The sequence below is a fragment of the Nymphaea colorata genome, chromosome 3 (genome assembly GCF_008831285.2).
Source record: "Nymphaea colorata isolate Beijing-Zhang1983 chromosome 3, ASM883128v2, whole genome shotgun sequence".
In the NCBI taxonomy this organism is placed as follows: domain Eukaryota; kingdom Viridiplantae; phylum Streptophyta; class Magnoliopsida; order Nymphaeales; family Nymphaeaceae; genus Nymphaea; species Nymphaea colorata.
This window is the reverse complement of record NC_045140.1, coordinates 20,098,620-20,110,835: the sequence shown is the minus strand read 5'-3', so window position 1 is coordinate 20,110,835 and position 12,216 is coordinate 20,098,620. Positions and strand designations below refer to the sequence as shown.

General features: G+C 37.3%; 1 protein-coding gene across 7 annotated transcripts; it reads right to left on the bottom strand.

The window, feature by feature from the left end:
- Positions 1-2,365: 2,365 nt before the first annotated feature.
- LOC116250048 (probable protein phosphatase 2C 59) lies at positions 2,366-9,530 on the bottom strand. Of its 7 annotated transcripts, none has more exons than XM_031623391.2 (9): positions 9,039-9,525; positions 6,624-6,781; positions 5,135-5,277; positions 4,861-4,959; positions 4,560-4,718; positions 3,971-4,057; positions 3,404-3,495; positions 2,995-3,069; positions 2,366-2,649 (listed from the first exon to the last, which is right to left on the bottom strand). In XM_031623391.2, the coding sequence occupies exons 2-9, from the start codon at positions 6,707-6,709 to the stop codon at positions 2,500-2,502; spliced, it is 891 nt and encodes a 296-aa protein (XP_031479251.1). In that variant the 5' UTR covers positions 6,710-6,781; positions 9,039-9,525; the 3' UTR covers positions 2,366-2,499. The 7 variants fall into 7 exon arrangements, with proteins under 7 accessions (XP_031479251.1, XP_031479249.1, XP_031479250.1 ...); XM_031623389.2 differs by having other exon boundaries at positions 9,108-9,525; XM_031623390.2 differs by having other exon boundaries at positions 9,274-9,524.
- Between the last annotated feature and the right edge of the window lie 2,686 nt (positions 9,531-12,216).

Sequence of the window (12,216 nt, the reverse complement as noted above, 5' to 3'; positions counted from 1 at the left end):
ACAAGGGCAAATGAAAACCCTAGGTTGGCTGCTGGTTGTACCGGCAAATGTCAGGGGAGATGATCAGGTAGGTCACCACTAATTCTACAGTTTCTACTTTACAAAGTTAGCGAATCTTTTCAGTTGTCCATATATTCTCTTCGTGCACTTAAAAGAGAAAATATGTAATTCATACTGTCCGGAAAACATAAATTGTAGGGTGAAATGATCTCAATTCCAAACCCAAACGCTTAATTATATTTAGTTCAAATAAAAAGCTCATGTTCATATCAAAATCTAACTAAAAATAGGTCTCAAAAGTTCTGTTTCTCAGATCCGTACATGCATCTCGACATCCTTTGCCCGGGACCTTCTGTTTAGACCTCCTATTGCTCTCAGGTCCAAAAATTGGCGCTTCTTATGGCGAACTTGGTTCTTCATCTTCTTGTGGCACATTCGGACTACATAAAATGATGTCTTCTTCCGCAGTCTGACCTTTTATTTCTACAGTGTCCTTCACTCTGTTCGGTCGAACATTTTGGCTCTGGTCAAAGCTTGTTGTAAACCTCAGTTTATGACCTCTCTTCTTTCTCTGTTATAAATTTACTTCTTGGTTTTTGTTGTTTTTCGGATCCAATTCTCTTTGATGTGGTTCCGTTTAATGAAATTATTTTCATCTCTCTCTCTCTCTCTCTCCCTCTCTCTCTCTCTCTCTCTCTGTGTGGCAGGTACACATTTGATTAGAATATGATCTGCCATCTCCACTATTCCAAAACTTGTTGAACAGACCAGGCTTTTAAAGGCAACGAGCTTACATACATCAATCAATGTCCCGACAACAGGCTTCCCTTATTTCTTATTTCTCAATAAAGAGAAAGAGAGAACAAATGAACCTGTATATCTTAGACCACCTAAGCCAGGCACAACCAATAAAGAGAGATCTTTTTAGTGCAATATAATGTTATAGATATGTTCATAAGACTGATTTGACATAAGACATGCATTAAGTCAATCAATGGGTTTTAATGTGTCACTTTAATCATCAAAAAATTAGTAGCTTGCGGAATACTATAATTTTTTATAGCAGAGAAATCAATACTTTTCATGGAAATAACTTGGACTATATATATATATATATATATATATATATATATGAGCAGACTCTTGGGATGTGTACAACAAGCTTGTATCTTTGGATCATCAAAAACTTCTCCAAATCACCATAAAAGCTAAACGACGCAATCGCGTTACTTTTTCAAGTCAAAATCTAGCTTCTGCGTCGGATAACACTTTATGATTAAATACTGCCCCCACTTCTTTTCTGCTTTTGCTCATCTTTATGCGCTACTTCACCAAAACTCTTTCGTCACCAACAGAAGAATGTGCAACCCATCAGGGGAAGCCGACAAGCATTGCCCACTTAGTGTCAAAACAACCCCACATTATAGCAGTGTGGACAACACATTACTTGCAGGACTTGTTATGATCAAATATATAGGATCCTGGACACATGAAGCGACGTCGCTATTCAAATAGGTATTAGTACGTGGCGTAAATAGAAGACCTTGTATCAGCAAATGCTAAGGCTTGAATCCGGATATAGGCTATGTAGCACCAGTGGATCCACAGGGAAGGCCAAAAATATTAGGCTTACATCAGAAAGGTGAAACGATCTCCAAATCCAGGTAGAACCAGCCAAAGTATTCATCTAAACCCAAAAACCACAAAAGTTTGACCATGTAAGCATGAATATACTCGCAAAGGGTTCCATCCGCTTCCCTTCAGGCTTCCACTTAAGACCACCATGTTGAAGAAGGATAATAAATCAGTTCCTAAATGTGTCTTGAGTCCCACCCAGAGTTCCTATTAGAAGGGAAAAGCAGCAGCATGAATGTAAAAGAGATTCTAACATAAATTGATAGACACCGGGCAGCTTGCAATAACGAACCCGAGACCTGCCGTCCTTGTGTTTTGCATTTGACAATTCTGATATGCGATTGCACCTCATTCACTCTCGATCATGAAGGATTCCAAGTAGCATACTTAACAGTATACATGGGGAAGCCGCACGAACCCGGCCATGCATCGGTTCGGACCAATGTATGTAAAAGGAGAAGAGATTAGGAATGCACATTTTTTGGAAGCTTGGTGAACCAAACCCAATTGCCTGTCAGACCCAGAATTTAATGTGCCTGTCGACCAATTTGAAATGCAAAAGATCCCTTTCAATGAATCATAGACCTTACACAGATGCTATGTTTTGAAGATATGTAGATGAGTCATGAATCACTTGATGCATCTACATCCAGGACGGTCGCTACTACATATAGCAAAACGAACAATCAATGAACGCTCAGAGTGAGCGAGTGAGAGAGAGAGAGAGAGAGAGAGAGAGAGAGAGATTAGGTTACGTGATGGGCCAATCTTAACTGGATGTGATAGAAGAATGGAAAGGAAAAAAGAATCCATGTTTTAGCAAACATCGAGCAAGCAAAATATATCGTACATATTACAAAAGCATCACGGAGAAGCCTCTGCCCTGCCACTATGGTGGAACCGAACAACAATGCACGTAACATTATCAGCACTCCCTCGCCGAATCGCTTCTTCAGTGAGCCTGTTAGCAGCAACTTCTGCATCTTCAATCGGTTGTACCATCGAAACAGCCTCCTGGAAAAGTAACAGGTTAACTGGTTAACCATTTACTAAGGTTAATCGTATAAAACTACTGTCTTACGGTACCATATCGAGCAAATAAGCGCAATATATTTATTCCAGTATCATATCCGGCAGGAGCAGAGCCAGCAAATACATGTAGGGCGGGCTACTATATGACATCTGTCCTATCATTATTGTAAGGTGCGGAAGGAAGCATTACTATTAGTTGTCATTCTAAGAAGAGCCAAAAGGTTATCTCAGAAAAATATGTAGGATGAATATTCTGAATTTCAAGGTCCTGGCTCCACCCCTGGTATCAGGTGAAAAGAGATGCTGAGAAATGCAGATGTTGAAAACCTCGTTGGTGACAACGTCCCACAGGCCGTCACTTGCCAGGATTAGGAATTGCAGAGAGCCATCGATTACTTCTTCCTGAAAAGAAAATATTTACGTTACCCAAAGGACCCAGTTCCACCCCATAGAGAGCCAGCAAAAGGAACCTATTTGTCAAATAACTCTTCTATAGGATAAACAGAAGACGGTACACTGCTTTGAGAAACTTGTAGGCTTGATGTTGTCCTTCAAAGTGACACTGGTAACATTATGTTCTTGAGAAACTACAACTACCACAGCAGGAAATGCTGATTTGCAGCTCAAAATTACCAAGATAGATGGATATGTTACCCCTTCGAAATGGAAGTAATGCATCAGAATTGCAAGACTTCCTGGCATGATAACATCATGTCTGGCATAGCCTTGCATATACCTTTATTTCTGGATCGGCGACCACATACTGCTTCAATAATCTATCACCAAAAGCACGTGAAACTGCTAAAATTCCACCAACTCGCCATGTCCCTGAAGTTGGCCATGACGTGTTAAGACAGGAACATGTTTGAAAAGGCAAAAAAAGCTCCAAATTTGCAAGCAGGAATACTGAGAAAAAAATCGCATCAACTAAGAGCAGCAGGTCTCACCAAAAAATCAAGGACAGATTTTCAGAAACCCTTAATTTGGGGCCATAATTAAGAAAACCTTTTAACATGGGGCCTTAATTAAATAACATGTACCTAAATTAGGCATGTTAAAATTGATGAAATGACAAAACAAAAGGAGAAGCTAACTGGCGATCCTGAAAGATATCCAAATGATGTTTGTAGGGATACACAAATTCCATGTACGTGCTCCATAGGTGCTCTCTTATTCATAAACTTGCTGGCAGAAAGAAATGTTTCGAGATGGATACGTTCAAACAAAAGATAACTAATAAAACTTTCTCCATTATCCAAACAGGTCAAAACACTACATAGGCAAGAGAAATAGAAGACCTCACCAGCCCACATCACAAATCCTCCAGCATCCTCTATCCGCTGACGCTCATCACTTTGGTCTGGCTTATGATCACGCGAAACAGCGATAGCTAAAAATTAAGGGAAAACAAAAGGCCGAATCATTTTAGAGAAAGTATATTTAAGAACAAAACCTAAAAATTCAGTTGTTTTGTAATTTATATCAACGAAAAAAAAAATTATGTGAAGCTGAATATTTCAAGCTGAGATCCATCATTGAAAAAATTATTTTTAATTAATTCATACATTCAAATTGTATGCTTCAAGGGGTGCTCTGACTTGTACAAAAGGCATTGGAGGTCAATCTGTGAGCCAGAAGAGGGAATATGCATGCCATATTCAACTATTTCTGTTTTGTAAGCCAGAATGTGCTTACCATGTCATGAAACCCTTTACAACCTAAATTATCACAAGAGCATGGTTTGGTTATTGCATGCACCAAACTTATATCTACAGGCACCAGAACACAAATGGAAGGTAAGGCAAGAGATGCAGAAGGCACAGTCAAAATTCATATGCTGGTGCTGATTCACTTCCAAGAAACATGTTCTGGGAAATCATTTACAAAATTACCCTTCCCATTTCTGCAAATAACAGCACGTGAATCTCCAACATTTGCAACAAGTAGACGGTTGCCAACAATAACAGCAGTAGAAGCAGTTGACCCTGCATCTCGATGCTGATTGTGTTCTGATTTTAGGAACTCTTCATCAGTATGAGCATATGCATCAGCTGCACAACAAATAGAAAACAGAAAATTCAGTACAAGGAACAATTCAAAATTTATAAATAAGTGAATTGAAAAAAATGAAAACCACTTTCTCTATAAAGGAATAGGAGAGGAAAGTTAACTTCATATGAAACTGCACAGTACCTATGGCTGACTTGGTGTCACTGAAAAAGTTAGGATGCCTAACCAAGTTGTTAAAAAGGTTTTGTTTCACATACTCTGCAGCTCGTACACCACCATGGCCTGAAAACAAAAAAGACTCCCAGTTAGCCAAAGCATTTCAGAAGAGAAAATACAATCATCCAAAAGATGTGAATTCCCATCAACTATCCACGAAAAATTACAATTTGAAATGCATTGAGAACTGAATCTACAAACAGCATTTGTTGCAAATAAAATATTGGACAAAGTCAAATACCCCACACATGCATACCGTCGAATACCCCAAAAAGACCAACTATTTGTCCATTAAGATTAGAGATTTGGTTTTCGCAGAAGTCTTCCATTGATGAACGTTTTCCACGTGAACTTGCATATCCATAGCTGTACCTGCAGTCTTGGCTGCAACCAGAACCAGTTCCATGATTAATACTCCTCATAAATCTTAAATGCAATGACTCACTAAAAGCACCAAAGGATGTGTGTATTTATTTCAGCTACAAGAGCCCAGTTCTGATCAGTTTGAGGGATTTGATGCATGATCATAACAGTAAGCATTCAACAATATCAGAAAAAGCATAACATATTAGTCGCTTTTGCATAAAAGATACATCGTATACCTATACCTTTTTTCCATCTTATAAAGGCCTCATATGCCATAAGATCTTTCCTTGTAGGTTAATCAATTTCTCATACTTCCCTCTCTACTTTTTCCTTTAAATTACAAGGAGAAACCCCAAGATTATACCTACCATGTTGACTGATGGATCAAAATCTTTTTTGAATCTGCGCCTAGGGAATTTATAATCTTGATGAGTTTTCATATTTTTCTTCTCTCTTTAATCAAAACCATGTTGACCATGATGGACCACGAAATTTCTTGATCCATGGTATGGGAATCATCATCCTCATACTAAACAACAACGTGCATTTCAGAAACAAATAACAGCTCAACTTTGCAAACCAAATAAAAGAATGCACCAACCAGAGATATATGATCGTTCTTAAACGAAATTACAGTTTATGTCTGTTCATATATCCCAGGGGCAAATTGTTCTTGGGAACACCTCATATAACAATATAAATTACTTAACTAATGATAGAAATTGTGTTAGGAACTAGAGGTGCACCGTCCATCTCTACATCATAATGATATTATTTTCCAAAACGACCATTAAGGATAGCTCTTTCATATCAGTCAGGCACAAAAACCTAGTAGGCTAAAACCCACTGAGGTCTGCTACCATGCAATCAGAAATTCACCAACAGAATGAACCGAGAAGTTGGGTCAACCAAGCATATGTCGTTTCACTAAGAGACAAAGCAAAATCAGCCCCTTTGATCGTAAAACCAACTGAAGCTGTCATGAAATAAACTGAATTTAACAGAGTTTACATGCCTCAAATGCTCACAGATGTCCTATAAAAAAGGGCTCGAAATCCACTGTCAACCTGAACTTAAAAAAGTCTGGTCTACTGTCTATATTGCATAATGTAAGAACCATGCTAATATCTAAAATTAACTTATATGCTTGGGAGTCTCCATAAGTGTAGCCAAAGAAAGTGGCAAACAATGACATTCATCCTTTTAATGCCAAAAGAATCAATCATACAACTGAGTTGGAACAGAGAATTCAAGAACCAAAAAACAGGTTATTTCCAAGATCATTAAAAGCACTGGAAGATGAAGAGGGACTTGGACCAACATAAGATAGAACCATTTCACAGACAAACATGAAGGAAGACTACCTAGAATCACCACCAGTGACAGCAGTAGCATGACATAGCTGCATGCTAGATGAAAATTCAGAACTTAGATATTCCATCATATGCATAACCTATCAGTCCCAAGCACACTTGACATGCCAAGAACGGAAAAGAGGAAAATAAGGGACAATGTCCTGGTTCTGCAAGGTTTAATAACAAAACATGTTATCTACCAAATAGAAATAACAAATTGTATCTAGCAGATCCAATATGACAAACATTAATGTCTACTACATTGTTGGAATCTCATATGAAGTTATGAACACATAATTATGGCTAAAAAGTAACCAAAATTGTGAGACGATAAAGAATGACCACCATGCATGCAAGATAAAAAGCTGGTAAAGAAAAGGTTCACAAAGCCATAAAAGGAACTAGTCCTCACTGGAATTGGAAGTTTCACTCTCAGGATGCACGGCTAATTTGTTTGTTAAAATAAGAAAATTCTGATAGCACATTGTTGTACTATATTGAGGCATACAAGAACTAAAGGAGTGACATCTCTCAAGAAGCCATTTGGATTGAACCGATAGCTAGAAGAGGTTCACAAAAAAGGTGAGAGGGGCTCACCAATGATTAATCATCATAAATTGCAAATAGTAGGTCTAATTTTCTTAATGGTAGCAGCAGCACCATAAACTTTTTGTGGTCAAAATTATGACTAGCCCGCCGACTAAGCCCAACTAGTTGGTTGAGCCTGTTGTCAACCGACCTATTGTTAAACCAGCAATTAGTTGGGCCAAAAAATCAACTAGTCCGCTTAGCCATTGGCCAGCCAACTAATCTCACACTTATATACTTCCACATGTATTTCAGTGTGTGTGTGTCTGGGTGTGTCCGCGTGCCAACTTGGACTGAACCAAACTAACTAGTCCAGCTAGGCTTTCTAGGGTTTTGACTGGCCTGTGCTCAACTTGCAATTTTTTGACAACTTGTACCATAATAAAAGATGCAAGATCTTCAGATGCCATTGACAGGATACAATGTTAAGATAATCTCATTGTTATAATTTCACATACAATCTACACAAAGTGACAGAACATAAGAGAGCAATAATATTGGCAGATTTATTCCAACATAAACTACCAAACGTCTGATGCAACTAGCAACATGAAAACCCAACTATATAAAATCAATTCCTGCCTAGAAGGACAAATGTACCTCCAATATGTGCTTTTTTCTTTGGTTACTTTTGACAGAGTATCGGACTTGCATGGGAATGAAAACACCAAAAATATGTAGCATATTACTGAATGAATGAGCAAAGAGTCATAAAAGTTGAAATTTTCACCAGGACATCTTATTTGTTTTCTGCGAAAATGACACAGGATCGCCTTTGGTACCATTTAAGAGCCTATAAGGAAGTTTCAAAGCAGATAACCAGAATCATAGTCCTCTAAAGTTTAAACTATTTTGACTCATTGTTCCGTGCTGGAGCGGAACAACACAGTTCCATTACATCGAAATGGATGTAGACGTTGAATGCAGAAGGCATGGAACATATTGTCTTCACACTCTAAATTCAGTATTCATTATTCAACAGTGGTAACGGATGGAAAGTTGGAGAGCTGAGTCAGCTGACGAATGAAGTTACTTGAAGGACGTATTAGGATGCTTATATTTTGTTCAAAATTTTAGTTTAAGAGGTCAAGTTTTCGTCCCTGACCACAAACGGCTTTTGTAGTTCCTTAAGTTCTTCATTTAAAAAAAAAATATTAAATATTTTAAACTGATTTAGAAAATGGAAAAAAACGTAAAATTTTTAGGCTGAGTTGGCAGTATTATATCATTAAGGGGTGGATATGGTTCAGTAGATATGATCTAATTCCGGAAACACTGCTAGAAAGTAGCATCCAAATAATTAAATCGAATCAAGAAATTAGATAGAAAAAAATTTGTAAATAACAATAAAATACATGAAAGAACCCCTGGACATAACGGCAGAGAGGACAACTACCAAGCAAAGCATGCGAAACGCTGGACCAGGAAATGTTTTCAACAACAGAAGAACGCCAGAAGAAAAACAAAACAAAACAACGTATGCGGCATCCTACCAGTCGCTAAAGTCTTTTTGTGATTATTCTCAAGCTCTCGTTGTAAAAATTAGTATATAAGAATATCCAACGCCTTAACATATCAGGACTTCGTGATCATGGGATGTATTATCTGCATGGAGCTGGTTCCATATCCACACAGACAAAAATGAAAACTAGATTCTAATAATAGTAATAAAAAAAAAAACCATTGGTTAGTTGACCATGAGCATTTCACAAGGAAACAATCTAGTCCGCATTAAATAGCATACTCGTGAAGAAACAAAAAAGGAAACCAATTTCAGCGCGAAAAGATTAGCCAACAAAAATCCGCGGAAGCTAATGACTCAAACAGCAAGAAAACCTCGTCGAAGAGAGCAAATAAACGAAAGAATAATAGCCGTCAGAGAACCAATACGAATCCAAGTCGCACCAATCAACAACCGAATTCCGTAAGCCAACATATCCCCCTCAACAAACAAGAATCAGACGAAACTTCATGTAAACAATAACCAACGAACGACGAAGACGAACTGCAGAAAACCAAAGTCAGAATCGAATAAGAAAAAAAATCGCGATCGGAGGCACAGAAAATAAACCCAAGGAAATCGCCAAACTGGAGGCAATCAGCAGCAAGATCGACTAGAGATTCTGCAGAATTCGAATAAAGGAATTCAGAAAAGGAGGGAAGCTGAGGCGGATAAACGGCTCTCTCCCTCTCTCTCTCGTTGTGTCTCTCTTTCTCTCTCTGTTTCTTTCCGTCGTGTACTTTGGCTGCGTGAAGCAAGGGATTTCCGACGAGCCTTGCAACGGCTTTCCCTCCAGCAAGAAAAGCGGCAAAGCAACCGCGAAAGGGAAAAGAAAATAGGAAAATAATGCGAGACAAAACCAGAGTGAGTTTTACAATCAAGCCCGCCCTCACTTCGTAGAACGTGTTGAAAGGGAAAATGGTGAGTAGCTGTCGTCACTCGTCAGGACTTTTCTGTAACAGTCCACAATTCATGCGTCATATTGCAGGAAAACACCTGATTTTTTAACAGAAATCGTTATGCTGCTCTACGTCGCAAATGAATCTTTTATGAAACAAACTTCAAGATAATGAGATCTTTTTCTTCTTTGTTTCAAGACATGAGATCTGCTTCTTCTGTTAAGGGGCGTTTGGTGGCTTGAAATTTTGATTTTGGAATAAGAATTCCAGAATCAAAATTTCATCTCAAATGAAAATTCTTATTCTTGTTTCTCTTTGTATTTGATAATATAGAAGTTTGATTTTAGAACAGAAAACTACTTGTTTGATGAAAGGGAATTAAAATTGTAGAATTCATCGATCAAAGTCTTCATGCCTTGTGCCCAAAGACAGGGAAAACAAATCTACAGTACCGGAATCATAATTCCACCCATAATTCTGGAATTTTTTATTTTAGAATTAATATAAAATTTCAGAATCAAAATTCTTTGTTTAATACCACAATTCCCATTTCATCAATAACGAGAATTTTCATTCTAAAATTCTAAAATTCTGGCTGCATCAAACATTCTCTTACCAACTCATGATGCAGTTGCATAAACCAGTGGTGGTAAAACAATAATAATTTCTGCTGCAAAACCATTTTTTCTTCAACATAAATCAGTCTTTTCATATGTAAAATTTTCCTGTTTCCAATAATGTCACTTGTTGAACAACAGAAACTTAAGCTCCGTTGGATAACACCTTTTGGAAACAGTGTTTTTTCAAAAACCACATTTAAAAAAAAAAAAATAAGCGGCCTCCAATAATTTTCAAACAGTGTTTTTTCAAACCCTTAGTTTAAAATGAGTTTTTTTTCGAAAAACCCATTTTTGAGGTTACCCAAGTAAGCCTAAAACTGCATTTTTAAAGGCGAAAAGGTGTTTTATTTTCAAAACTCAGTTTTGGGCTATCATCCAAACAGCATGACCTATATATATATATATATATATATATATATCATAGCAGCTTTAATTTGTATCTTAGAAATTTTAGAATCAAGACAATTAATCATTTAACAATCTTTTATAAATACTCAAAAATTTTCCAAAAATACCAATGAAAATAAACTTTTTTATAATGAAGTACTACAATCTACTCCCATTAAAGGTCTGTACATGTGGACAAACACGACTCCCATACCAACTCTAATAATATACTCACTCTCACACTGAGCTCAGGCTGGTAGTTTAATGCATCCACCATACTTCATATCATCAACTGAAAAAAAAAATCCTAACTGAACATTTGATTGCTCATAAGTACGTTTAGATTCTCACGAAGACTTGCAAAGGATTTAATGATTAAACTCTCAACCCTGATCTTATGTCAAACATTTTCATGTGGCCCTTTCTGCTAGCCATGATTGTGAATCCTGTGACAGAAGCCTTTTATGTCCTTATGTTAGCAGACATAGACATGCCATGTTGCACATCTGCTTATCATTTCACATTGGTAAAATTGTTTTCATTTATTAAATGTCAATGAAATATACATCATATTCAATACGATCATCCCCACAAGCAGTATACTTGTTCTCCATGTGATGATTGCCTTCATTCCCACTGGGGCACTGCATCCGCCTTTTTATTTGATGTGTCTACAACGTTGGATGGGGCATGATGAACGGTTGATATCAGCAGTCCATTTGACAATTATTTGTTAAAGTCATATATATATATATATATATAAAACAAAGATGTTGCTTATGGGAACCATCTTACCGAATATAGTGCATATCTTTAATTTATATATCTTCGACATTCAATAATGTTATATATATGTGTATAATATAGAATCTATGAGTCAACACATGATTTTGCCGTGAGACAAGCTGTTCTCTTTCTTAAAAGAAGTGATCCTAGTGACCATCCAATGCTTCCGAGGAATGAAGCCACCAACGTGGTGCAGGAGTTGGAAAACCTTTTAGAACAAATCAGGAGGGTGCAGCTTGCATTTGCAACGTCCACGACAACGCTTTGTGCAGGACTTCAGATGCGTGCAACTAAGAAGGCGTGTGCCACACATACAAAGCAAGCACTAATGATAATGTATATGAAGTATATCAATGTTAGGAAATAGACGCGTTTAAATATAACAAAAAGAAGATAAAACAACTAAACATGAAGGCAACGTAAAGGTGCCGAAAATTTTTGAAAAACCTAAGAAAAAAGGAAGGGATGGACGAATGACACGGAGAGAGAGAGAGAGAGAGAGAGAGAGAGACTTCACATTTCTTCCAAAAAAGCTCAAGTGGGCCCAAGAAAGACAATTGATCACTATTCTGTAAATTAATTTTCCTAAACTAGTCATCTTCGTTTTGATAAAGTCCTAGAAAGGAACATAATGATTTCTTAAATTTTTCAGGAGGGCCACCATACGTAGCAATGCTATCGGGTCCATGAATTATTTTCCAAAAACATTTCTATAAGAAATTCTGATTACCAAAATTCCGTTTGCTGCAAGAATAGCATTCACAACAGTTTGGATGGAGGACGATTGCTGAAAACACTTTCTGAGGTCATATCACAAAAGG